The following is a 27,744-nucleotide window of genomic DNA, read 5'->3' on the forward strand; positions in this document are numbered from 1 at the left end:
GGCTTCTCTTGTTGCGGAGCACGGGCTCGAGAACCTGAGGGCTCAGTAGTTGTAGCATGTGGGCTTAGCTGCCTGGCAGCAGGTGGGATCGTGCTAGACCAGGCATCGAACCCATGTCCCCTGCATTGGCAAGTGGATTCTTAACCACTGCCCGCTGGGGAAGTCCCAAGGACTACCTTTTTTAGAACAGAGGGCAAACCTGGGAATGTTTGGAGCTCAAGGAAGATGACCGTGAGGAGGGAGAGATTAAAGATTTAGGTGTGTGTCTCAGGGTGGGGATAGAGCCATCCGACAATTGTTTACTGAGCATCTACTATGTACAGGCACTGGGCTAAAAGTGAGGGATGTGGATGAGCAATAAATACATAGTGCCTGCCTCTGGGAGAGGCAGGTGACACACAAGTTCAGACTGTGGTCTCTGCCATGAGGGGGCGGGGAGCGTGCAGGAGGAGAAAAACATGTGTGTGTGGTTTCTCCAAGGCTGTCGGGTTTGAGTTAGGATCTGAGGGCCGAGCACTGACGAGGGTGACGGGTTCCTGGGCGAGGTCCACGCAGGACTGAGGGACAAAGGATAAGGAGGGATGAACCTAATGATGTCTAGGGATGCACACCCGGTTAGGGGGAAGATGAAGATGCCCCTGCTAAGTTTCAGGCTTGAGGCTTCTGGGAAATTGGAGGCCAAGTTGTCTGTGTAGGTCAGAGGCCAGGGTGATCGATGCGACCGGGAGAGGGAGGCTGTGAGGGGTGTCTAGACGGGTGCTGGGGAAGCCCTGGAGGCAGCGGGTCCTTCCCTCTGCTGGGACAGCCGAGGGAAAGAGCAGAAAGCTTTGCCCAAGGTTCCAGAGAAGATTCGAGAACTAAGTCTCCTGTTATTCACTCCATGCCATACTGCCTCCTAAATTTACACTGGGCCCCAAACTTCTGAATTAAGACATTTTCCAGCCCCTTTGGGGGAGTAGGAGGAGGAACAGAAAAAGTACCCCGAGTTGGGGCTGGCCAGGGGGACGGGATGAAAAGGTTGAGGACAGAGATTCTAGGTCTAGGAGGCAGCTCCACGGAGCGGGGTAGGGCCTAGAGTGAGGAGGGGCACATTGAGACCCTAGGTGCTGCAGAGTGGGGAGGCCACGGTGATGCCAGGCGGGGATGGGTTAGGTCCCGGGCTGCAGGGTCCTGGTGATGGAATGAATGTCCACCCCCAGCTGGCCTTGGTCCCACACAGATACTCGCATAGAGGCTGGAAGTAAGACCGGGAGGCCACAGGGGCAGAGCTGTAGGGACACACGCCGGGACGTCTGGGCCCGCATTCATTCTGGTTTGTGAATGTGGCCATGTGCCTTCCGGGACTCAGTCTCCTCCCCGTTCACGGTCAGTGGATGGATACGCGGCGGTGAGAGGGCCGAGGGCAACACCTGGTGGTGAGTAGGAAGCATCGCAGGCTTGGCCGGTTGGATGGGTCCCCAGGCAGTCAGCGGTGTGTGTTTCATCCATAGGCCAGTTTCACCCCCAGTTCCCTCTGGAGGAGACGCCAAGGCCTCCCAAACGACCTCGAGGGTCCGGCTGATGTCTCCCCAGGGCAGGCAGAGTAAAGAGAGGAAGTGGGTCAAGAGAAATCTCAGTTCCTGAGACCTGCTTCCTCCAGGAGACAGATTTGTGTTGGGGGGAGAGGATGTCACATTCGATCGTCACAACCACCCCATGCGATGTATTTCACTGTCCCTACCAAAGAAAGAGGGAAAATCGTGGCTCTGCGAGGTTTAGGGGTCTGGCGAAGGTCACAAACCTGGTAAGTGGGTAAGTGACTGAAATTCAAAACCAGACCATCCAATTCTTTTTGTTTGTTTGGGGATTTTTTTGGCCATGCTTCGCAGTATTCTTGCCTGGAGAATCCCATAGACAGAGAAGCCTGATGGGCTACAGTCCATGGGGTTGCAAACAGTCAGACATGACTGAGCGACTAATGCATATCGCAGCTTGTGGGATCTTCATTCCCTGATCAGGGACTGAACCTGTGAACTCAGTAGTGAATGCACAGAGTCTTAGCCACTGGACCGCCAGAGAATTCCCCATGCTGTCCAATTCTTAAGCCTGCTCAGGTTCTTTGCACATCCCTGGGAGCCACTATCTAAGGGCCAGGGCTGTGAATATCGGGGTAGAGGTGTTGTGGGAACACCCTGGTCCTCTCTGCAGTCCCCAGCAGCTCAGTCCTACACCCCAGACACTGCTGCTCCAAGTCTTAATCTTCCCAAAGATTAAAGGCCCCCAGGAGGAGGGACCCAGAGAAATGCTACCCCCCCATCCCTGCCCAAGTCACCATTCCCAGGATTTCCTTTGTGACCCTGACTCCTCACGCCTGAGGACTGTTCTCCCCATGTACAGTGAGGACGCTGAGGCCTTGCCCAGAGCTGCAGGCGAGTTAGGGGGGCCAACAAAAGGCACGCCCAGTGGCAGGGCCAGGACAATGTGAACAACAAAGTAAAGAGCAACTGTATGGGATAATAACACAAAGGACAGCATAACTATCTGAGTTCACGAAGTGAAGTGAATGCCGCTCAGTTGTATCCGATTCTTTGTGACCCGTGGACTATACAGTCCGTGGAATTCTCCAGGCCAGAATGCTGAAGTGGGTAGCCTTTCCCTTCTCCAGGGGATCTTCCCAACCAAGGGATCGAACCCAGGTCTCCCACATTGCAGGCGGATTCTTTACCAGCTGAGCCACAGGGAAGCCCAAGGATACTGGAGTGCTTAGCCTGTCCCTTCTCCAGCAGATCTTCCCAACCCAGGAATCGAACTGGGGTCTCTTGCATTGCAGGTGGATTCTTTACCAACTGAGCTCTCAGGGAAGCCCTATGAGTCCATAGCGAAATAAATAGATATGTGGGGGAGGAGAAACAACTGTTTCTTAAGGAAGAATTCTAGTCAATAAATGAAGACAGAATAAATGGAGAACTAGAAAACCACTACTAGAATATCACAGTAATAATTACAGCAGGCAAGCTCTGCAGACAGAAGCAAAAATCAGTGGTGAGGGAATTCCCTGGAGGTCCAATGGTTGCAACTCCGAGCTTTCACTGCCAAGGGTGCGAGTTTGATCCCTGGTCAGGGAGCTAAGATGCCACAAGCTGTGCAGCATGGCCAAAAAATAGAAAGAAAAGAATCAGAGGTGAAACTTTAAGAAGAAAGGGGGGCATCTGCATCATCTCAAGGCATTTCCTCCAAAACAGTTACGAATTATAAATGGACAAAAGAGTAGGTTGATGGTGGAGAATCCTAGCACACATCACTTTAACCAAGTGATCCAAGTTAACCCTCACTGGTAATAAGACAGATGCAATCAGGTACCCTTGATATGGCACCCCAACAAGGCACATCACCTCAGGGCTGCATCTAATTTTGAGAAAACACCAAAGTGGGGGACACTGGGCAAGATAACTGTTGAGTGTTCTAATGTGTCAAGGTCGTGAAAGACCAGGAAAGTCTGAGAAACCGCAGAATGGATGATGCATCCATGCCCTGTGGGATCCTAGTTGGAATTCCGGAACAGAACAGGGATATTTAGAGGAAAAACTAGTGAAATTCAAATAAAGTCTGTACTTGGGTTCACAGTACCTTACCAGTGTCAGTGTTCTGGTTGGATCACAGTCCTATGATCGGGCAAGAAGTTAACAGGAGAGGAAGCTGGTAAAGGGCATATGGGAATTCCACCTTCAATTCTTCTGCACGGCTGACCTTATTTTAACACTTCAAAGTTAGGAAAGTCGACCCAGGGGGTGGTGTGGAGACACCCTCTGTCTGGAGTGGTAGGCTCCCACCCCCTCCCACCATACCCCAGACCTGGCCCTGGCGGAAGCACTCTTGCTCCCTCTAAACTGGACTGTCCAGGGGCCCAGCAAGCCAGGGGTGGGGGCTCCGAGGCAGATGGAGAAGGAGCAACTTTCCTGCTTGGATGGGAGAGTGAAGAAAACCACCGGGGGCAGCCTTTAACCTAAGGGTTTCTGTGGACTTACTCAGACTCCACGGTGCACAAGATTGGTTTTATGTTCTCCATTTTACAGATGAAGAAACAGACTTACGGAAGTGAAGCTACGGGCCTGGCCCACAGTCAGAGGGTGGGGGGTTGGGTTGAACCCCAGGAGTGCCCAGTGCTTGATCTCTTCCAGGGTGATGCGGTCAGAGACCACTCCTCCCACCCCCTCCACCAGCTGAAGGGTTCCAGGCTGCTCTCCTGGGCTTTGACTTTGTAGCCACCTCTCTGAAGCTGCCCATCCCCCACAGCTGCAGCCCTGGGGCTTCCTACCCACCCCCCCAGGCTCTGAGCAACCTGTGGGCAGAGCTCTGTGAGGCAGACTGTCATCACCGCTTCACACCTGGTGGAGGGCCCCCCTCATCTTGCTTCAGGTGCCCTCCTTCCATCCTCCACCTTCTGGATGCCAAGCCCTGGGCAGACAAGGACTCAGGAAGCTCCTTTCGTGAGATTCAAGCCCTTGTCCACCCTGCCTCAGGTCCCATGCACCCTCTGGTGGCAGTAAGGGCCAGAGACACCAGGCCGCTCACCCTCCCCATGACAGTCCCTCCCTGCCACCCCTCACAATCCTTTCTTCAAAGCAGTTCCGCTTTGGGGTTCCGCTGACTGCTGGCCTGGGAGCCATGAGCGGGTAGGGATCTCACTCTTCTTTGACCACGAGCCCCCAGCGTTTCCACCAAAGGTTAAACTAGTCCCTGAAATGCTTTACTCTGGGGAGAGTGACCCATTCAGTGTCATTACCTGGCAGGGGACAGGGCCAACCCAGTGCCTTGGGTAAAATGGGGGAAAAACACATAAGTAACAGTGGTGTTTGGGCTCAGAAGAAAGAATCTTTCTGCAGAAGCTCTCTGAATTCCAAAATACTGGCATGATGAGTTCTGGAAAAATAGAGACCATTTATATTTGAGGCAGCGGAAGCCTAAGAATTGAGTGCTGTTTAAATCCAGCCTCAGGACTTTCCAGGTTGTCCAGTGGTTAGGACTCTGAGCCTCCACTGCAGGGAGCTGGGGTTCGATCCTTGGTCAGGGATCCCAGGGACATGCAAAGAACCTGAACAGGTTTAAGAATTGGACGGTCTGGGGAATTCTCTGGCTGTCCAGTGTTTAAGACTCTGTGCTTTCACTGCCGAGGGCCAGGGTTCGATCCCTGGTAGGGGAACTAAGATCCCACAAGCTGAGAAGCATGGTCAGAGCAAAGAAAACAAAAAAATCCCCCAAAAGCATTGGACGGTCTGGTTTTGAATTTCAGTCACTTACCAGGTTTTTTACCTTCGCCAAACACCTCATGCTGCTGCACGGCAAAACAACAAAAAAAACCAGCAAAGAAACAAAAACAAAACCCAAAGACAACAAAACCCACCCCCAATCGGTCTTTGGTGAACATTGTCCATTGCGCAGCGTTAGTCCCCATGTTGCCTCCCCATCTCCAGCCTGGCTGTGCCCCCAGGGAATGACCTACACAGCCTCCAATAGGCTCCCTTGCCTTGGGTTCAGCCAATGGGAGGAGACGGCAGAGGTTCAGCCAATGGGAGGGGCCGGCAAAGGTTCAGCCAATGGGAGAGGCCGGCAGAGGTTCAGCCAATGGGAGGGGTCGGCAGAGGTTCAGCCAATGGGAGGGGTCGGCAGAAGGCAGGGGCGGGAGTTGAGAGGCAGCTGCTGTTCTAGGGCTTCCATGATAGCTCCGTTGGTAAAGAATCCACCTGCGATGCAGGAGACCGTAGTTCGATTCCTGGGTCGGGATGATCCCCTGGCGATGGGGTAGGCCACCCCCCTCAGTATTCTTGGGCTTCCCTTGTGGCTCAACTGGTAAAGAATCCGCCTGCAATGTGGGAGACCTGGATTCTATCCCTTGGTTGGGAAGATCCCCTGGAGAAGGGAAAGGCTACCCACTCCAGTGTTGGCCTGGAGAGTTCCATGGACTGTATATATAGCTCATGGGGGTCACAGAGTCGGACACGACTTTCGCGTTCTTTTTTTTCTCCTTCCCTACCGGGCCACGCTGCCCCCTGGAGTTCTCGCTGCAGTTGAGTCCCTCGTGGGTCCCCGTCCACACCTGAGCGCACAGCCCCTCCTTTTAAACTCTCATTCCCCCACTGCACAGCCTCACTACTTCCTCCAGGACTCTGCTGATGCAGTGCCCGAGAAAGGGCACATAGCTGGACCCATTCAGCTGTTAACCTCGAGAGTCTTGTTTGGTCGCTGTGGAGAGGGGTGAGGGGTGGAGAGGGGTGAGGGGTGGAGGGTGGGAGGGACCCTCAATTGCACAGCCTGAAAAATGACCATAAAGCTGGCAAAACAGAGACTACATGATCTAAAGATATCTTACTGCAGGAGACAGCATTAGCTGTCTTAAGCATTCTCACTGAAATCCAATCTGTTAGCTGATCCATCACTATTTTGTACAGGGGAGACTTCGATTTTTCCTTGTGGGCCCAGTTACATCTTCAACAGATTCAAATCCAAACCCTCATGCCTCTCTGGCAGCCTCACCTGGCTTCCACGGGTGCCCCCTTTCTCTGGTTCTCTGCCACTTTTGTTGAGCCCCCACTTCTTGGACAAGGCAGCTCAGTTCCACACCAGGCCCCCTGAGGCCCTTATCAGCCATTCGCATTTGAGTAAGAATTAGCTAGCAGTCCACCAGAAACAGGATCAAGTCAGACTCCTGGCACCTGGGTGTTCATGAGCTAGGAGACATTGGGGGGAGGCCAGGAGGTTCACAGAGAGAGAAGCGGAAACCACAGGGGTCCTGGGCCTCAGTCACAAGCTTTATTGTCTCAAGCACAGACTCGCCACAGTTCAACAATTCCACTTTGGGGAAGGGAAGGGGAGGGTGCAGGAGGGCTTGGGGAGGGGCACGGCTGAGCATACACTGGGCAGGCGCAGATGCTCATGGGGAAAGCGCTTGCCACCTGCCAGCCCATCCTGGGGGGCTCAGCTCCTCTCAGAGTGGGCTTTTGGCTGTTAGTAGACTAATCAGTGCCTCCAGTGGGCAGGGCAGCTGCCTGATTTTGCTGGAAAGAGTAGTATTTGACTCGGTTAAGCCACTACAGCATTGCTTCTAGACCGTTGTTAATGAAACCGCATGCAAGAGCTACCGAAAGCCAACGGGGAGCAAAGAGGGGCCGATAGGACTAACTGGCCGCCCCCAGGGTGGGCTGCTTTGGGCAAGGACGTGAAGACCACCCATCTGTACCTGGGAGCACTCACGGGTAACCTGGGCACCACCTGCATACCTGTCCTGGTGCAACTGGGGAACACTCTGCTGGACCATCGGGCACCCCCTCTACCCCTAGGGGGAGAGGCCCCTAAGCTGGGGGAGGTGGGGCAGGCCTCCACAGAGATGCTGCAGTGCAAGGCAACCATCCGTGGGTCTCCTGGCTCTAGAGGTGGGGCTTCGGGCAGACGCTGGCTTTCCCATCACAAACGAGGCTGGAGTAACTTGGCAGCCTTGAGGGGAGGTGGGGAGATTTTTCTTCCCCAGTCAATCCTTGGGTTCATTTCTTGGCTACAGGAGACAGGACTTAAAATGCCCCAGGCAGACGCCTTGTACCACTGAAAGGGGGCTGTTGGGCTGTGTTCAGATGCGCATGTGCGGCCACGCCTCCCTGAAGGCTCACCCACGTGTACCTGGCTGATTCTGTGCACAACGAGGCTGCAGGCACATGTGCGGTGTGTGCAATCGCAGCCCTGCCAGGCCTGGGGCTTAATCCTGGAGCCCGAAGGTGGGCGTCCGTGTGGTTCAACCATGACTGACTGCAAAGGTCCCACCCACAAGGCATGTGTGCATGCGTGACCCCTCTAAGTGTGCCTGTGACGAGGGTCAGAAGGTGTATACATCCGGGTCTGCATGGGTGAATGTGCCAGTGGGAGGCCAGTTTCGGAACATCAAGTCAACCTGGGGGACCGCATATGACCTACCAGTCAAAACACGCCCAAAGAACTGGTTTGGGGCCTCCCTGCCCCAGCTCCAAGAAGCCAGGTCTCTGGGGATGGGTTGGGGAAGGAAAGGGGCTTCCAGACTTTCCTAATACTGTGGCTCCTGGCCTTGGGGACCACCCTCTGGACAGCAGCCGCTTGGAGCTGCGTGTGCGCTGGGGTTGGAACGAAGGGCCCACGTCCCAGCACCTTGAACCTTGGGCCTTGCTGGGCAGATGGGCTGAGGGGAACTTGTACCACCGTTTGAAAGAGGCTCATTCGTGTGTGGGGACAAGAAGCCCAGGGGACTGCCTTAGTCTGGAAGAGGCTGCAGGAAAGGGGGTCGCCTCCTGCCTCCTAATGACGGGGCTTCTCTCCTTGGCGCCTGAAGGGGAAGCTGGGGCCCTCCTCTGGCCCCTCCTAGGACAATGGCTCTCGGGGGTCTGAGAGGGACCCGCAGGGGAAGGAAGGGAAGAAAGGGAATGGGGACATGCCCAGGGGCCAAGACGGTCCTCAGGGCAGTGCCTCCTGGGGAGAGGGGCCTGTTCGGATCACCCCGGCCTCCCCAAGCCAACACCAGAAACTGCCGGGTGTCCAAGGCGCCCAGGCTGCAGGTCCCAGGGGCCAGGCCAGGCCTGTACCGCTCTCCGTGGAAGGTCGTGCTTGAAGAAGCCTCCTGGTCCGGCAGGGGGGTCGGGAGTGGGGGATTGTCCACGGCGGCGGGTACGTCATTGTTACAAACACTGTTCTTGTCTTCAAAGCGACAGTCCTGCCCCCTGCCTGGAGGGGGCGCCGCCGGGGCAGGCTGGAGGGGCTCTGGTCTGGACTGGGCCGCTCCACGGTGTCTCTCAGGGTCAGTGCTTGTCCTGGAGAAAGCAAGGGTCTCAGGAGGCTCAGGGCCAAGTGGCAGAGGGAGTGGGGCAGGGCTGAGGGAGGAGAACTGGCCAGTGCCAGGTAGTGGGAAGAACAGCACGTGCAAAGGCCCTGAGGCAGGAGCACTCTCTGTGCTGAGTTCTCTCTGTTCTTTCCTCCAGCCCAAGGTCACACTGGCCCAAGGTCACACAGGGAGCCACAGACAGAGCCTAACTGGGCTGGCACCTGGGCCCCAGGTGGGCTCTCTAACACTGCAGGCGAATGGCAGCAGCTAACTGTGGGGTGTGGGCCACCAGACACCCCCTTAATACAGAACCCAGCAAAACACATTCCCAGCAAGGGAGTCAGGCCCATGAAAGCCCTGGGAAACCAATTTTCCACCCACAATTTTATAAAACGTAGACTTTACAGAGACTACTTAAGAAAGAGAGAAGATGATACATTTAAAATATTCAGTTGCAAAAAAAACCAGGAGGTGAAATTGAACATTATCTCATGCTTTGTTCTTGTTCAGTGCTAAGTTGCATCTGACTCTTTTGTGGCCCCATGGACAGCAGTGCAACAAGCTTCCCTGTCCTTCACCATCTCCCGGAATTTGCTCAAATTCATATCCGTTGAGTTGGAGCACGCCATCTACTCCATTACATAATTTAGGGAGTTTCCTAGCAGTCCAGAGGTTAGGATTCCACCCTTCCACTGCAGGGGGCCAAGTTAGATCCCTGGTTGGAGAACCAAGATCCCACAAGCAGTGTGGTATGGCCAAAAAAATTAAAATGAAATAATTTATGTGCTACTTTGCAACCATCACAATAAAGACGGCTCAGGCAAGATTCACAGACCGATGATGAATCCAGGGGGCATTTGAGTCAGGAACAGAGAATTCACAAGGTCTTCCAGGGTCTCCATTCAATGTTCATTCAGAAAGAACCAGTAACCATACAGTAGGGGTCAGACAACACCTTGACCAGGTGATTAAGATTCACACCTGGAATGAAGGGCAGATGGACATCACGTGCCCCAGTCGTGATGCCTGGAGAAGAACACGACCTTGACCAAGTATTTCAGCCTGAATTGCAGAACCGGGCTCTAATCACCCCCAAAGGACAGTCAAACCCCAAAGGAGGAATCTTCTATTAAACAAAGAGGGAGGGATTGTGTTTCAAAAATGCCATGCCATAAAAATCCAAGTGAAATGGAGGAAATGTTCCAGATGTAAGGAGACTAAAGAAGACATAACAAGTAAATGCAATGAGCCTCACTAACCTTAGACTGGACCCACAGGGAGAGAGCCGTGAAGACATGCCAGGGTCAAATGAAGAAAACAGGTAGGGAGTATGATTGGCTATATTAACAAATCTCATAACAGCATGACATTTGCTGAGACTGATAGCTGTACTATGTTTATGTAAAATCATGCCCTGTTTCTCAGGGAATATGGACTGAATATGCAATTATACTCAAATGGTTCAGAAAAATATTACATGCATATAACACACATCTACACATAGAGAACGAAAAGTAAAGCAAATGGGGCAAAATCTTAACCACGTGTTATGTGGGGAAGGAGAGCTGATGCTCTAGGTGCTATTTAGTTTTAGTTTGTATCTGTGTATAGGTATTTATGGGCTTCCCTGGTGGCTCAGTGGTAAAGAATCCGCCGGCAAGGCAGGAGACGAAGGTTCGATTCCTGGGTCAGGAAGATCCCCTGGAGGAGGGCATGGCAACCCACTCCAGTATTCTTGCCTGGAGAACTCCATGGACAGAGGAGCCTGGGGGACCGCAATCCATGGGGTCACAAAGAGCCAGACACAACTGAGCAATTAACACTGTCACTTTCATAGTTATTTATTTGGCTGCACCAGGTCTTAGGTGTAGCACGAGGGATCTTCAGTCTTCATTGCAGCCTGTGGGGTTTTCTAACTGTGGCCTGTGGGATCTAGTTCTCCAACCAGGGATCGAACTGGGTCCCCCTGCACTAGGAGCTCGGAGTCTTTGCCACTGGACCACCAGGAAAGTCCCTCAAGGTTCTTTTTTTTAATTCTTATAACTTTTTTGTCAACTAAAAATTATTTCTAAATAAAAAGAATGTATAGGGACTTCTCCTGGTGGTCCAGTGGTTAAGACTTTGCCTTCCAATGCAGGAGGTACAGGTTCAATCCCTGGTCAGGAAGCTAAGATTCCACATGCCTCAGGCCAAAAAACCAAAACATAAAACAGAAGCAATACTGTAACAAATTCAATAAAGACTTTACAAATGATCCACATTAAAAAAAATCTTAAAAATACAATTATAAAAAAAAGTATGATTATGTCAACTATATGTATTAGTCGCTCAGTCATGTCTGATTCTTTGTGCCCCATGAACTGTAGTCTGCCAGGCTCCCCTGTCCATGGGATTTTCCAGGCAAGAGTACTGGAGTGGGTTGCCATTTCCTTCTCCAGGGAATCTTCCCGACCTGGGATCGAACCCAGCTCTCCTGCATTGGCAAGCAGATTCTTTACCGTCTGAGCCACCAGGAATACAATTTTTTTTTTTAAGTTAATGTGTACATACATTTACAGACATATAACAATCTTCATGATTTGCAAGAGTTCTGTTCTACAGAATCAAACTGTCATGAAACTAGCAAAAACTGAACCATTGCTCCCAATGGAAGTACAAGATTCCTGCAAATCTCTGATCTGACATTTTCATCGATCGATCAACAGGTAACCATGTTTCATGCGTGCTTCTGTTTAAAGCATTTCACTGAATTCATCTTGTTGGCTCATTAATAATGGACTCAAGGCCGGCAACACTATAACTCATGCCTGAATGGAGCTTCTCTAAAGTATTTTCTGGAAGGGACATTGCAGCCTTCCTTCACTTAGGAACACTAGACGGCTCTTCTAGAACACAACATGATGCTTGGGGGCCATTCTAAACAGTGGAAATCACCAAGAAAAAAAAGCATGAAAATGTGAGGAACGTGTCACTAAGTAGACCGTGAAAAGGACACTTGTTTGCAGAATGTTAGTACAAGCACACTGCTTTGTACAAACTCATCTGGGAACATGCCATGTCTCAGGTGATTACATTTTTCTCTGCTCTGCACGTGTCCATGAATGACCACAGAAGTGCTGTCAGTGTGGAGTTTGGGGTTACAGATAAATGTTACCAAGCAGGTGAGTCTGAAAACAGGGAACAGTTTGGATTGGCTGTACATGTGGACATACATACACATACACACACGTGCATGATGAGCAAAGTTCGGGAACTGTGTCACTTAAAAATGTCAACCTTGGTCATCTCTGGGTAGAAGAGCTACTGGTGAGTGTGTTTTTTCTGGCCACGCCGCACAGCTTGTGGGACCTTAGTCCCCTGACCAGAGATCAAACCTGTGCCCCTTGCAGTGGACGTGTGGAGTCCTAACCACTGGCCCACCAGGGAATGTCCAGTGTGTTCTTCCTTATGTATTTTTGAGGTTTTTCCCAAAAGTTTCCCAATAGGCACATATTATTTTATAATTAAAGGTTTTTTTGGAAAGAGGAAGGTTAAAAGAGCAGGATGGGAACTGAATCAAGTTTGACTCCACGGTCCCTCCTCTATGAGTGATTCAAAGGCTCTTGCAAAATGTGTCTTTGTACCTGTGGTGCCTTTTCAAAGTTTCCTCTCCAGAAAAATCAGCCTGTACGCGAGGGCCGTGGGAGTGACGGAGCAAGCCCCACTCCCCCCGCCCGAGGACAGGGTGCCCCTTACCTCTTGTTTGTGGGCCTTATCTTGCTGGTGGACGCCGTTTGCAGAACCGGAATTGCCGATGGCCTGTTAAAGAGTCAAGGGCGAGAGGCTGAGCGAGGTTCACCAGCCAGCATTTCCTGGTTCGTCCACTAGATGGCGAGGTCTTCCCAATGGGACCATCTCAGGCTCTGAAGTCTGAGCGTGTGTACGTGAGTGCTAAGTCACTTTAGTTGTGTCCGACTCTGTGCAACCCTATGGACCATAGCCCGCCAGGCTCCTCTGTCCATGGGATTTCCCAGGCAAGAATACTGAAGTGGGTTGCCATGCCCTCCTCTAGGGGATCTTCCCTACCCAGGCATCAAACCAGTGTCTCTGTGTCTCCTGCATTGCAGGTGGGTTTTTTAACCACCAGCGCCACCTGGGAAGCCCGGAACTCTGAGCAGAGCCCATTAAAAAGGGGAAATCTAGGCTCTCGGGGCAAGGCTGCATCTCCACCTTTCGTGTGAGCTCCTCAGAATAAAGCCATGAACCCTTCGGGCTGGGACTTCCAGGGGGCAAGGCTGAGGCTCTCACCCCAGATCTGGGGGGCACCCAGCTCACCTGGGACTTATCGGGGCAGCTCCTCATGGCCTCCACGAGCCTCTCCACCTGCTGAGCCTGGTCCAGCGCGTCCCGCAGCGCGTCCTCCGTGCTTATCAGCTGGTGCTGCAGCCGCAGGAGCTCCGGTGCTGAGGATGAGGATGGGTCGATGAGGGAGTAGCGCCTCTGATCCGACAGGGACTTCTCTTTGTCCTGGAAGCAGCAGGAGAGAGGACGAGCGTGTGTGTGTTGTCTGTGTGTGTGCGCGTGTATGTGTGTGCTGCAGGAGTGTGACCTCTTCTCTGGGCAGGAAACTTGTCTGTCCCACGTCATCTCTGGGTCAGCCTTGGGCATCACCAGGATGCCCCTCAAGCCTCCCTCCCTCACCTGAGGGTCCCCACAGAAGTATCTTTCCTGCTCCCTGCCCTGGATTCCCAGGTTCTATCAGATGCTCCACGTTTCCCAAGTCTCCAAACCTAGGACCCCTCCCTCCCTTCTTTCCTTCCTGCATGACCCTGACTCCCTCCACACTGTCCTTCCTTTTCACGTGGATCCTTTCCCCGTGGGTCCTTCCTTTTCACCCCTAGACCACCCACAGCCTCGTCCCCTGAACCCCTCCTCAAAACGCCCCCACTGCCCGCCTCAATAGGACATTCCTTCCCTTCCCTTCCAAATGCTCCGCAGCTGACCCCACCCACCACGGTACCGGAGACAGGCAGACCACAAACCCTCCCTGCACTGCCCTCCTTGGGCGGGTGCTTCTAGGTCCTTCTGCTCTGCTCCAATCCTCTACCCAAGCCTCCTCCATCCAAACCTCCCTCACTTCAGGAGGTTTCTAACCACCAAGCCCATCCCTAGTTCACTGTGGTGCTGGGGACGGTACAGGGGGGACAGGGGAGAGGCTGGTCACGTGTAAACTTAAGCAGCTTGTGGTTCATGGAGACAGCGTGGCTCCTCCCCCTCCATGTAGCTCTGGCAAAGACTTGGAATGGTAACTCCCAAGTTCCTACTAGCCCTGGGGTCTTGGTTTCCAAGTTACGCCCAGGCTCACGGCACCCTGAGGACCACAGAGGGGTCTGTAACCACTCTCTGCTGGGCAGACCTGCCAGGACCGAAAGGCCTGGTGGTCCCCACGCCCACAGTCTCGGTGCAGACAGAACAGGTCTAGGGCTGCTCCCACAGCAGCAGGCGGGTCCTGGGCTCTCCTCCTGCCTGCGAGGCCCCTCTTCTTCCATCTCCTCCACTGTGGCTGAACCCCTGTGGCTGGGCGGGTGGGCAGTGAGGGGCTTTGGAGCAGCTTCCCCTGACAGCAAGCCTGTCCTCCTGGACCTAACCTGTCCACACCCTGGAGTTGACCAGGCCCAGGAACCAGCCACAGGCTTGTCTTGAATGCTGACCAATGGGGGATGGAGTGGGATGGTTCTGTCCTGCGCTACCAGCCTTCCCCACCTGTACTTCTGGGGACTCCGCTCAGTCAGGCCTCTGTTCCCCTCTCGTCCCTGAGATGGATGCATGAATCGCCACTGCAGGACCCTGAACAAGGAGCTGGCTTCTGGTTGATTACTTCCCTGAATGTGGAGCTCACCACCTGGCAGTAGGCCACCCCACCTCTGGACTGGTCAGATTCTTAGGAAATCTTCCTTTGCATTGCATCACACAGACAGCCACACAACCAGCCATGATGTCTACAAAAGGGGCCTCCCGTGGCCCTTCCACCAGCCACACTGCTGACCCTGCCAGTGGTTCTAGGTTCTAAGAACCCTCACTGTGACTTGGCTGTCCCTGGGGTGGCTGCAGGAGCTCACCAATCTCCATGGCCTGACAGCAGGTCACCCCAGCCCCTCCCTGGTGTCCCCCATCCCCAGGGCGCCCCCTTCCCCACATACCAGCCCGGTCAGCTTTTCCCGCAGGCCCCGGATGTCATCCTTGAGTTTCTGCTCCTTGATCCGCCACTCGGCCTTGTGGACCTCACGGCTCAGGTCCCTCTCAGGCCCCGGGGAATGACGATTGGCCTCCAGCAGCAATACCCGCAGTTCATTCAGACTCCTGGAGCCGGGCGGGGGGGGTGCACAGAACAGCAGTCAGCCTGGGTCCCTCATCTCTCATGCTCCACAATTAGCCAGGTGCCGGTACTGGCCACCCCAGGGGGATACTGGCTACTAACACACAGCATCTGTGCCGGGAGGGGCCAGAGAGGAAGCGTGAGGCTTGAAACCATCCGACCACAGCTGGGGAGAGACTCGGGTTTGGGAACCGGACAGTCAAGAGGACTCAGCCTTTCTTAGAATTTTTTTGAAGTTTTTTTTTTTTTTTAAAAAGAGAATAAAATGTTTGTTTAATTAAAAATAGTACAGAAGTGGAAACATAATATTGTATACACCAAACTTATATAATGTTATAAATAAATGTAACTTCCAAAAACTACTTTTTATTTACTTATTTTTAAAAATATTTATATATTTATTTGGCTGCATCAGGTCTTAGTTGAGGCACACAGGCTTAGCTGCTGTGTGGTTTATGGGATCTTAGTTCCCCAACCAGGGATTAAACCTGTATCCCCTGCATGGCAAGGCAGATTCTTAACCACTGGACCACCAGATAAGTCCCAATAAAATATATTTTTAAGGTAATAATAAAATTAAATGAAATAAAAAATAAAGTATTTATCCAAGAGAGCTCATAGGGCAAGACATTTTAAATACCTGCTATTAAATAACTTTTATTTCCTACATCAACTCTGGTAGTAACTGGCAGTAGCTGCCTGGAATACTGTGGTGAGACTGATTCTGAGGCCACATCTGGGCGTTGCAGAAAAAGAGTGCAGTGATCAATTAGCAATGTCTCCCATGGGCAGAGGCTGGGAAAAAAGGACATACCCCTTCTTAGCTCTTCCCCTAGACAGAATCTACTTTAGAGGAGGGGAAAACTCCCTCTCTAGGGGGCCATGGGTAGTTAAGAATAAAGTAGAAGTTTGCTGTCACTGATCCCTTCCCTTTCTTCCTTCTTCCTACTCTGAATGATGGCACCTGATGGCTGGAGCTTCAGCAGCCACCCTGCAACCATGAGGAAAAGTCTGTGAGGAAGAGTCTAACAGAATTCAAGAGAACAAAGGTGTTGGCATTGGTACCTTGAGCCACTGAACCAAATGCTAGCTGTAGCTACCTCCAGATTTCTTGTTATGTGAGTAAAATAAATCTCTACTCATTTAATCTGCCAACACATTTCTAGCTGATCTCCCACTCCTATCCTAAGTACCAAAGAAGCAAGGAGCAGCTCATGGTGACCTACATCAACCAAAGAGGGCTTCAGGGAAGAGAAGGTAGGAGTCCTCAATAATTTTTAAGACTTTCAAGGAGTCCCCAAGACCAAGATATTTGGGAACCACTAATCCTTCCTATGAGATCTGCTTGGAGAACTGTGTTAAGAAGGATTCTGAGGCTTCGTTGGAGCTTAGCAGCAGACAGTATGGTGATCACTGGTGATGCCAGTCATCTGTCCACCAGGTCTATTCCCTGGCTCGCCTCCAAAAAACACTGGGTGCTATTAGCTGGGTGGAGTGAGGGTCACGCTGGTCTGACCACCACCCACGGCTGACTCACCGCTCCTTCCGGAGCAGCTCCTGGCTGATGAGGACCAGCTGGCCCGAGGCATCATGGGTCTTCCGAGACACGGCCTCCAGCTCCAACTCCAAGCGCCGCTTCTCTTTCTGAAGGGTGTCCACCTTCTTCTCCCCTGACCTGCACTTGCCCTCCAGTGCTGAGGCCAGCCGGCAGGACAAGGAGGGAGAGGGTTGGGATCGCCACGGGAACCTGTCCCACCCGGGGGCCAAGGCCCGGGCGGGGAGCAGGCTTTCCCGGGGAAACGGGGGTGTTAACAGGGACATGCTCACTGAGCGGACCTCTTTCGTCCTGTAGGGCCAGGCAGCGAGGGGCCGAGAAGAGCTACTTAGGAAAAGCAGACCATGGCCCCCACACAGCAGCCGGCCCCTCTGGTGTCAGGAAAGCAGTCCAGCCTTCTAGAGACAGGGCCGAGGCATTTACAGTGTCGCCTGGACAAGGGAAATCTACAACTTCACCTTGGCCCCGGAGGAATCTGAGGTCAACTGACCTTTGTCGGGACCCATTATGCCACGTGAACGTGATGGGGAGTGGAGAGAAGGGGGGTGAGAACCGTTTCCCAGGATGGGGGCCGACTCATGGGTACCACCACTGACATTCTGGTGGACAAGAAGCAGAGCCAGCTGGTCACCAAGTCACAGATTCCAGGCCCCCTACCACGCCCCCCGCCCCCACCAGGCTACCCTCTGGCTTCATCCCCATTTCCCCTGGGCCTTGTCTTCTGCTGCGGCCAAAGTCCTTCCCCTCCCAAATCTGAAATCCTGGTATTTCTTCCAGGGGCTGGTGCCCAAATACTATAGCAAAAGGCAGAGAGATTGAAACCCAGGGGTCTTCAAGCCCAAAAAGAGAAAAGACGTGATGCAATTGCCGAACACAGGGAACAGAGGCCTGGCTCTGGGGAGAGAAGGTGGCTGGGGTCCCCTGGTGTTTTTTGTGGCTGTGCCATTCGGCCTATGGGATCTTAGTTCCCCCACCATGGATCAAACTACTGACCCCTGTATTGGAAGCACAGAGTCCTAACTATCGAACCACCAGGGAAATCCCTGGGGCCCCCACTTATATTACGGATGAAATGTGGGCTACCGCTCCCCCCACACTGCTGCCCAGATGGAAGTCCAGTGCAGGCCACCTGGGCCAGGCTGACTTCTCCTGGGGGCAGAGTGGGGAAGGGCACCCTGGCCAGTGTCATCTCCCACTCCCCTGCTGGACTAGCACGTGGCCCAGTGAAAGCCCCCGCATCTGCCCTGAAGGAGGGAGACTTACCACTTACTTGGGCCCTGAGCATCTCGGTCTGAGATGTTAAGGCTGTCACCTCTTTGTCCCTCTTGTTCAGCTTGTCCTGCAGGCCTGGGGAGAAGGGGGAGATGAGGGGCCATCAATATCCCAGAGCCAACACTGCAGTCCAGTGGATGAGGGGGTGGCCCTCCCAGCCAAACCCTAAAATGACGTCACACTCCAGAGTCCAAGTTCTTTCTCAAGCCAGTCGACCTTCTGGGTGAAGTGAAAGTTGCGTCCCACTCTTTGTGACGCCATGGACTATATAGCCCATGGAATTCTCCAGGCCAGAATACTGGAATGCGTAGCCTTTCCCTTCTCCAGGGGATCTTCCCAGCCCCGGGATCTAACCCAGGTCTCCCGCATTGCAGGCAGATTCTTTACCAGCTGAGCCACAAGGGAAGCCTGGGTAACCCACCCTGAAGAAGAGGTGCCAGTGTTGTATGGTCTTGAGCAACTTAACTCTCAGACTCTCAACTTCCTCAAGTGAAAAATGGGGCTAATAAAGGTGCTCACGTCACTTGGCCCATGCATTTAATACTGGATAGCCCAGGACAGTCATGAAAAAGATGCACGGAGGTTCTAGAACTGTATTAACTTTCTGTACATGAATTTATAAATTCAATGCGATACCAGTAAAAATGCCAGCCAGATTGCAATTTTTGTGGAACCAGATAAGCTAATTCTAAAATCACTTGGAAAAAAATTTTTTTTTAAATAAGTAAATAAAAATTTACTTAAAAAAGGAAAAAATTTTAAATAAAATCAAAGTCACTTGGAAAAATAAGCAAGATCAGCCAAGAAAATCTGGCAGCAAAAAAAAACCCAAAAAACTTCTTCAAAGAATTAAACACACAATTATCATGGGTATGCGTGCTCAGTTGCTGAGTCCTCTTTGACTCTTTGCGACCCCATGGACAGTAGCCCACCGGACTCCTCTGTCCATGCAATTTTCCAGGCACGAATACTGGAGCGGGTTGCCATTCCCTTTTCCAGGGGATCTTCCTGATCCAAGGAACCTGAGTCTCCTGCATTAGCAGGCAGATTCTTTACTACTGCGCCACCAGGGAAGCCTACAATTACTGTACAATTTAACAATTCCCCTCCCGAGTATACACCCTGAAAGAGCTGAAAACAGGAACTCAACAAGTACCCCCACGTGCACACTTATAGCAGCATTATTCACAATGGCTGAAAGGTGGAAGCAACCCAACTGTCCATTGACAGGTGAATGGATGACAAAATCGGGCGCATGCATACGATGGCCTATTGGTCACACGTGGGAACGAAGCACCGACCCGTGCTGTAACGTGGGTGAACCTTGAATATATTATGCAGAGTGAAACAAGCCAGACATAAAAGGCCACGTGTTATATGATGCTATCTATATGAAATATCCAGAAGAGGCAAATCCACAGAGACAGAAAGCAGATTAGCAGTTGTCAGCAGCTGCGATGAGGGGAAAATAAGAGAATGACTGATAACGCATATGGGGCTTGCTCTTGGAGTGATGAAAAAGTTTTGGAACTAGACAGAAGAGATGATTGCACAACACTCTGAATATATCAATGCCCCTGAATGGTTTGCTTTAAAATGGTTGATTTTATTTAAATTTTGTCTCAATTAAAAAAATAAAAGGTGGGAGGGGGTACTTTCCTAGTTGTCCGGTGGCCAAGACTCCATGCTCTCAATGCAGGATACCCGGGGTTTGACCCCTGGTCAGGGAATTAGATCCCATATGCTGCAACGAAGACCCAGCAAAGCCAAATAAATAAAAAAGAACGGCTGAGAGAATTTAAAAAAAAAAAAGCCTAAGACCAGCCTTGCCAGTAACTGAAATATTTACGAAGCTTCAAAACACTGTAAAAGTGGTGCATGAACAGACAGATAGGTTATTGGAAAGGAATAAAATATTTAGAAAGTCAATTACCTGATGGAATTTAAAGATGGTAACTTTGGTTCATTCAAATCAGTGGAGACAGGGAGATGAGAGGTTTTCAAAAATGGTGCTGGGATAAGTGGGCACTCTTGGGGAAAAAAATAAAAGTGGATCCTTATCTCACACCTGGAGTAAGAATTCTATGTGAATCAGATTTACACAGAAAAAGAATAAACCCAAGATCCCCAAAACAAAAGATTGATTTTTAAAAATCTGCATGGCAAGGGACTTTCCTGGTGGTCCAATGTTAAGACTTTGCCTTTCAATGCAGGGTGCGTGGGTTCGATGCCTGGTTGGGGAGCTATATTGTAAAACTTTTAAAATGGCCCACATCAAAAAATATCTTGAAAAAAAGAAAAAGAACAAAATTAAACACACAGTCCAGTTCTCAATAAACACCCTTTGGCTCTTGCATGTGTGTGCTAAGTCACTTCAGTTGTGTCCAACTCTTTGTGATTCTATGACTGTAGCCCGCCAGGTTCCTTGGTCCATGGGATTGTCCGGGTAAGAATACTGGAGTGGGTTGCCATCCCCTCCTCCAGTGGATCTTCCCAACCCGGGGATTGAACCCATGTCTCTTACATCTCCTGCACTGGATGGTAGATTCTTCACCACTGGTGCCACCTGGGAAGCCCAGGCAGCTTTCACCAAACACCAGATGAGGCAAAACAAAGTCAAACCCAGCTTGGAGGCAAAACCCACCAGCCTTTCCCCAAAGCCCCACATCCCGCCCGACCCAGTGGCCACTCACCCTCCACAGTCTCCTTCATCCTGATCTTCTCCCCTGAAATGTCGTTGGATTCAATCATCTGAAAGGAGAGCCCTGTAAGGTGGATGCTCACCTCCCCGTCTCGGCCCCCAGCCCCAGCCAGCCCACCTCTCCCCAATACAAGGAGACCTTCATGGACCTGCTGCAGAAGCGGGCACAGGTGTTCTCGGTCTGGCTTCCCTGACAAGAGGAGCCCTGCTCTGCTCCCAGGACCCCCCAAGGCTGCTTACATAGCATCCATGTGGTCACTTCCTGTCCTTTCCTGTTTGCAAATGTCTATCATATTAACTAGATGTCTCCTTCCTGGGGACGCCTACAGAGATTGGTTCTGGGACCCTGTTTCCACCATTATCCAGAGGCAAGACTCCCAGCCTCGGTTTCCCGTCCACAAAACAAGAATGGACTGCCATGGGACAGCGCATGCAGAGAACACCCAGTGACAGCTCCCAGAGGGACTTCAGGAAATGCTACCTTCTTTCTCTGTGTGCATGCATGCGTGTGTGCTAAGTCATTTCACTTGTGTCTGACTCTGGGCAACTCTATGGACTGTAGCCCGCCAGGCTCCTCCCTCCGTGGCATTCTCCAGGCAAGAATACTGGAGTGGGCTGCCATGCCCTCCTCCAGGGGAGCTAACACTTCCTTTAAAAAACACACCCAGAAGCAAAGAAGCAAAAAATCAACTAAGAAAAAAAAAATCTGTGTGGCAAACATCAACAGGCTCCTTGCTGCTTCTTGGCAGAAATTTCTGGCTTCCTGCACAAGAGAAGCTGGCCGTCCCCTGAGCCTGCAGTTTGCCAGACCCTAGCACTGCGTATCAGGGCGGCGCAGAGTTGAGCAGGCAGTCACCTCCATCCGCCTGCCCCTCATACCTCCGCTCATACATCCCCAGCCCTGCTTCAGCCAGTCTGGTGTGATTAACAAAGCCCCCTAGGTCTTTATTTTTACACATTGCAGGGAAAATGAGGTACACATTAAACTTTTTTTTTTTAATTCCCATACTTACACATGAGAACAAAAATCAAATTGTCCTTGAACTTAAACCTTTGAATCTGGAGGGCACGTGGGTCCAGACCAAGGTCCCACGTGTGTGGAAATCAATGGGCGTTTCTAAGGTCACCACCCACTCCCTGGTGTGAGGTCTGTGGCAGAGTGGCAGCAGACCATCCTGTGGAACCACAGCAACCCCCAACCTCCCTGCTGGGGGAGTCCAGGTCCTGGGGCCCCAGGTCTGACCCTCCCGCCCTGAGCAGCCAACCAGGCCATGTGCACACAGCTAACTGCGGCTCTCCTTCTCAACTCTGCCCAGCGTCCTGGGAGGGCACTTGCTAAGAGGAGCCCCCGCCTGGGAGAAGGGGGCAGATAGCTGGTGCAGTGGGGCCTCAAGGCATGACACGGACAGATCTCCTTTTACAAAAAAGGTACCTCCTGTATGGAGAACTCCTGAACACTGGTTGCTCAAATGCTACATTCTGGATTAAATGTACAAGGGGAACCAGAAGCTCAAGAACCACGGGGGCTGATAAAAAGGCAACCATCTTGGGATTTCCCTGGTGGTCCAGTGGTTAGGACTCCAAGTTTCTACTGCAGGGGCCCAGAGTTCGATCTCTGGTTGGGTAGCTAAGATTCTGCAAGCCTCAAGGTGGCAGGGGGAGGGTGGCAGGAGGCAATGACATTGCTGCAAATTGTCCCTTCATCTAAGACTTTGTCATTCTGGTACTTCTCTGGCCCTTAGGCAGTGGGGTTCAACAGGAACTCTGCCACTGATGGGCAAGAAACTCCAGGAAAGCTACTCTGCTTTGGAATCTGTTTGCTCATCTATGAAATGAAGTCAATATGGACCCCAAGGGAGTCCAGGTGAGATGGGGCATCCTAGGGCCTGCACCAGGGGTGCTGCCCAGAGCCACTAATGAGGCCCTTCCTGGCCCCACGGGAGCACCCGACCATGACACCTGGGGTCCCGGCCTCCCCAGGGTGTTCAGCTGGGACTTCTAGATTTGAAGCAAAGCTGATACAGGTGGTAGCAGTCTCCCCAGGGTCACACCCCTCTGGCCTTGCAGAGCCCTCTCCCAGGACCACTCCCCCACCCCACTGCTCCACTTGGGAAAGTGACTGCCAGACTGTTGTTCCATCTTGTTGGGACTGGCAAATAGGAGGCCACCCTCAGGTCCCTGAGGTCGGTGCTCGGGTCAGAAATGGGACTCCCTTACCCCTGCCCAGGGGTGGACAGGGTTTGCCTTCCACATCTCTGCCAGCCCAGTGCTGGAGCTCCCAGTACCAACGGCCTGGGAAGGCCTGGGAGCCTGCACAGTGGGACGTGCCTGCCAGCTGGGGAGAAGGCTGCTGTCTGTGCCCAGGGCCACTCCTCTCCAGGCTGGCCTGTGGGGACCCAGCCAGGTCTGCTCAGACTGCTTGGGGGCCCCATGGTCACTCAGGCCTGCTGCCCTTCTAAGAGAGGGGCTAGGGGCTCCTCCTCTGAGCCAGGTGCCCTCCGATCTCAGACAGGTATGCTCCGGGTGGGGTGGGCAACGAGGACGCTTCCCTGGGCTGCAAATAAAAGGTCAACAGACGCCTGAACCCTCCCCCAGCCAGGCCCTTGAGCCCAGGGCCGCTTGCCGCCCCGTGGGCAGGAGGGGCGGCGGCCACCTACGTGGGTGTGCTGGGCCGAACACAGGGACTCGACGGCCTGGAGTCTGTTTTCGGTGACCAGAAGCTTCTCCCGCAGCCTCTCGGCCTCCTGCTTGCTCTGGGCCTCGGAGCGCTGCAGCAGCTCATAGTCCAGCATCTTCTTCTCGGCCAGGGAGATCTGCTCCTTGAGGAACTCGATGGCCTGCGCCTGGCCCTGGTACTCCACGTCCAGCTTCTCCAGCTCGCGCACGCGCAGCTCAGCATCGCGGCATTGGTCCTGGGCCTCCTGCAGCTCCAGCCGGTGCTGGCCGGCCTGCACCTCCAGCTGGGCACGCCAGTGTTGCTGCAGGGCGGCCAGCTCCTCCTGGGCCTCCTGCAGCTTCTGCCGCAGGCCCTCCTTCTCCTTCACGTGCACGGCCGTCTCGATGTCGTGCTTGGCCCTCAGGTTGCCCAGCTCCAGCTGGTGCTCCATCTTGATGCCCTCCATCACGGCCTTCAGCTCCCCAATCTCCTTCTGCTGGGCGCCGGGGCCCGAGTTCAGGGTGGCCTTGAGATCCTCCAGGGACTTCTGGTGGTCCGAGGCCAGTGAGTCCAGCTTGGACTTCCAGTTGTCCATGAGGCCCATGTTCTCACTGGTGGCCTGCTGGACCTTGGCCTTCAGGTCCACCACCTCCTGCGCATACTTCTCGTTGGCCGCCCGCAGCTTGTCCACCTCCGCCTGGTAGGCCCTCAGCGCCTTCTCGTACTTGTCCCTCAGCAGGCCGCTCTCCCGCTGGTGCTCCTTGCTGGCCGACAGCAGCCGCTCCCGCAGCCGCAGGGTCTCGGCGGCCTCGGGGTGGTCGGCGGGCGGCGGGCCGGAGTGGAGCAGGCACTGCTGCAGCTCCTCAATCTCCTCGCGACGCAGGCTCAGCTCCTCCTCCAGCTGCAGCACCCGCGACTTCTCGGCCACCGTGGTCAGCTACCGGGAGAGAGGGAGACCGGAGTCAGTGGGCCCCCAGGGGCAGGGGGAGCAGGAGGATGCGACAGGGGAAGGTCACGGGAATGACGCCCCATCCCATCTGAGCGCCACCCCCTGCCTTGGGCCCCAGTGATTCGGGGACTCAATGGTTCCCCGCTGCCCTAGCCGGCTTGTAACAAATCCATGGTTAAAAGAAACCATCTGTGGACTTCCCTGGTGGGTCCAGAGGTTAAGACTCCATGCTCCAATGCCAGAGGTGCAGGTTCGGTCCCTGATGGAGAAGCTAAGATCCTGTGTGCTGCGTGGTGCAGCCAAAAATAAATAAATAAAGCAGCCAAGGAAGAAAATGGTTGGATGGCATCATCGACTCACTGGACCTGAGTCTGAGCAAACTCCAGGAGATGCTGAAGGGCAGGGAAGCCTGGCGTGCTGCAGTCCATGGGGTGGCAAAGAGTTGGACATGACTGAGCGACTGAACAATAACAAAGAAGGGAAAAAAAAAAAAAAGAAACCATCTATCTGAGGTTATGGTTTTCTTCAAGTTTAAGTTATTCGTAAAGGGTGGACATGACAGAGGGGATTTTGCACTATCCTGCTCTAGAAAAGTCTCAATTAGAATGACTGGATTCACAAGAGGCTGTTTGGAGCAGGTAGCCAAAGAAGGGTCTGCCATTTTTATGTCTAATGCAGAACAACAACAAAAAAAGGCCCCCAGACCCACCTTCTGATGGAAAACTCTGAGATCAGAGGCTCCACCTACCCAAATCCCACTTTGATCAAGTCGGTGGTCACAGATTTGAGAATAATATATTTGAGGGTTTTAAATCTTTTATAAGCTTAGGGAATTTGTTTCTGAAGGTGACCTTTAGTTCAATAAACGTGTTTTTGGCTTTTTAAGTCGGGTTGAACCCTTCCCAGGGGAAGATGCCTCAGGGTGGAGGGCTTCAGCCTGTCAACTGTGACTTGGTTTCTGCAAGCAGCTGCCGTGTACACACGTGCACTGCACATGCAGTCGCCTGGCAATGGCCAGCGTGTGGACAGGGACCGTGTGCGTCTCCAGACACCCATAGGCACACTCACTCGTGTGCGGAGGCCGACCTGCAGGAGCCGGTGGTCACCCGCCCCACACCCTCACGCTGTGTGCAGTGGTTCTTGTCAATCACGGCCGGCTGGCTGTTTAACTCCATCACCAGGGGCTCTGCAGCTGGGCTGGCCAGCTGTTTGGAGGTGGACCTGCGTAGGAGGCCAGCCCCAGACGGGCATGGTGGGCATGGAGGCGCCAGCAGGGTCTACAGACTGGTCTCAGATCGTGCCTGGGACCCAGGGGGACCTCACTCCCACACAGAGCTTTCCCTGACCTAGGAACCACTCATACCCTGGGGCTGATGGAGAATCATATACCCTGGGGACCCCCCACTCCCCCAAAATCCCACCACTCCCTCAGCCCCAGGTCCTTCAGGCTGCAACCCCCTCACCCCCCCGCTCCATGCCATCCTATTGAAGGCCTTGGATCCCCAGTCCCCAGACCACTGCCTTCCCCAGCCTGGGGAGAAGGGAGGGGTGGATGGGTCGTCCACACAAGGGGCGGAATGTTCCCAAGAGCCCCACATTTCTGAACATGACAGAGCATTGTCTGGGCAAGGCATGGGTGAGAGGCGGGAGAGGCTCTCACGGGACCTTCCCCAGCCAATGGGACCACGAGTTGGGGCGTAAAGTCCCGGAGAACCAAGACCTCCCCCTCCTCCAACCAGCATCACATGGCGGAGGAGCACAGAAGCACGTTCCTAAACCGGCACTGTCCTCCTAGAAGGGATGCAAAAGGGAAAAACAAAAACCCAACAAAACTGGGAGGAGAGCAGCCAGAGAGAGAGAAAATAAAACAGGGAAGCTGACGGGGGCGCCGGCTGGCCAAGGCGCTGGCGGCGGCGGCGGCGGCGGCGGCGGCGGCGGCGATTACCCGGTTGTCGGCTAGTTCTCGGAGCAGCCGCTCGGCCTGCGCCTTCTCCAGTAGCAGGTTTTGCTCCAGCTCCCCGATGCGCGCGTGCTCCAGCTGCGTCTGGGTCTGTCCACCCGGGGCGGGTGGCGAGGTGGGGACAGGAGAGAGGAGCACAGGCGAGAGGAAGCCGGAGGAAGAGAGAAAAAGAGAGAGAGGCAGGTCATCTTCTGTGCGCAAGACAGGAGAGCAGTGGAAGGAAGAGAGGAGGTCTGGGGAGGCGCCCGCCCCTCGCTGAGCCCCAGCAGGATCTGTTTAAGGGCAGAGGACAGGCTGCAGCAACCTTGCCCAAGCCGGCCCCTGGATGGGGCGACAAGGGGCACCCTGGTCCCTTCTGTCACCCACCCCCCGCCCCCGCCACGTGGCCCTTCCCCTCGCAGCTCCTGGGGAGGAGCCCCGCCTACTCCCCACCTCTCATCAGGGAGCCGAGAGCCCGTTTCCACACAGATACCTGCACCCAGGAAACCCCCAGGATGGCTGGATGAGTAACTGACCCCAGGTTTCTTGGTCCCCGGGCCTGTCTCGAAGGTTGAACCAACTGGAAGGAAGGGTTTCAAATACACCCACACCATCATGATTCCCCTAGCCGGCCTCCTAAATGGAGGCCGGGCTGTGTCTCCCATCCACTGCCCGGAACCTGGCCCCAGCGGTGCCCACTCCCCGGGGCCCCCTGCCGCGGATGCCTGGTCTCCCAAAAGCACAAGGGCACTTTTGTCCCAGCTTCACAACACCCGCTTCACACGCTAACAAAGCCCCACATTCTCAGGGCATCCTGGCTGGCATTTCGATTTTACCCCAACAAATCTGCGGGGGCACCAGGAGGCTCAAGGCTCAGGGCATCCAGAAGAGCCTGGACCCCAAGTTTTCAGCAGGGAGAAGCCTGAGGGTTGGCTGCGTCCTTCGGCTCAGCCCGTCATCACCAAGGAGAGACAGAGGTGACAGAAGAAGCGAGCGGCAGTTCTGGGGAGGCAGGCTGAGCACCACAGCGCTATTGTGTAAAACCCAAGAATACACACTTGGCACAAGCAAGGCAGACAGTGACAGTGCAGACTGATAGAATCGTCTCAGAAACACGCATGCAATTCATCAAGAGCGACAGAGACCTTTATGTCCTTCGCCTCCCAATCTCATTCCTGTGAATTCTCCTAAAGGAACAAAGGCGTCTCTCTCCCCCAAGGGGGCAGCATGGCGCAGTGGTACAAGACAGCCGTGCTCCATCTCTTTCGGAAAGTTAAGGGCTAAAGATGGTGACTCAACCCCAGCCTTGCAGGGGCCATGTTCCCCCCTGATTCTCTCCCCCTGATGGTGGGCACGGCAACCCTGCCTGGGATTCCACTAAATTGAAAAGTGCAAGTGTTGCTAAGTCGTGTCTGACTCTTTGCGACCCCAGGCACCAGACAGAGCCTGATCACAAATACCATATTGGTGGTCCCCAGGGCAAGAAAAAGCTTCTAGCTTCACAA

The 27,744-nt window shown here is 53.4% G+C and overlaps 1 protein-coding gene across 3 annotated transcripts in view; it reads right to left on the reverse strand.

Annotated features, from left to right (window-relative positions):
• Window positions 1-6,770: 6,770 nt before the first annotated feature.
• The window catches only part of CLIP2 (CAP-Gly domain containing linker protein 2), a 107,000-nt gene continuing 86,026 nt past the window's right edge, over window positions 6,771-27,744 (reverse strand). For 2 of the 3 annotated variants that reach the window (XM_065924809.1, XM_065924808.1), the window contains exons 9-17: window positions 26,246-26,350; window positions 23,353-24,288; window positions 20,688-20,745; window positions 17,986-18,069; window positions 16,705-16,861; window positions 14,992-15,151; window positions 13,127-13,318; window positions 12,548-12,610; window positions 6,771-8,801 (exon numbers count right to left, since the gene is read on the reverse strand). In XM_065924809.1, coding sequence (XP_065780881.1) covers window positions 8,790-8,801; window positions 12,548-12,610; window positions 13,127-13,318; window positions 14,992-15,151; window positions 16,705-16,861; window positions 17,986-18,069; window positions 20,688-20,745; window positions 23,353-24,288; window positions 26,246-26,350 — 1,767 coding nt within the window. In that variant the 3' untranslated portion in view covers window positions 6,771-8,789. The remainder of the gene's footprint in view (window positions 8,802-12,547; window positions 12,611-13,126; window positions 13,319-14,991; window positions 15,152-16,704; window positions 16,862-17,985; window positions 18,070-20,687; window positions 20,746-23,352; window positions 24,289-26,245; window positions 26,351-27,744) is intronic. The other variant, XM_065924810.1, reaches the window with a different exon arrangement.

This window comes from Muntiacus reevesi, chromosome 2, assembly GCF_963930625.1.
Source record: "Muntiacus reevesi chromosome 2, mMunRee1.1, whole genome shotgun sequence".
NCBI classification, from domain to species: domain Eukaryota; kingdom Metazoa; phylum Chordata; class Mammalia; order Artiodactyla; family Cervidae; genus Muntiacus; species Muntiacus reevesi.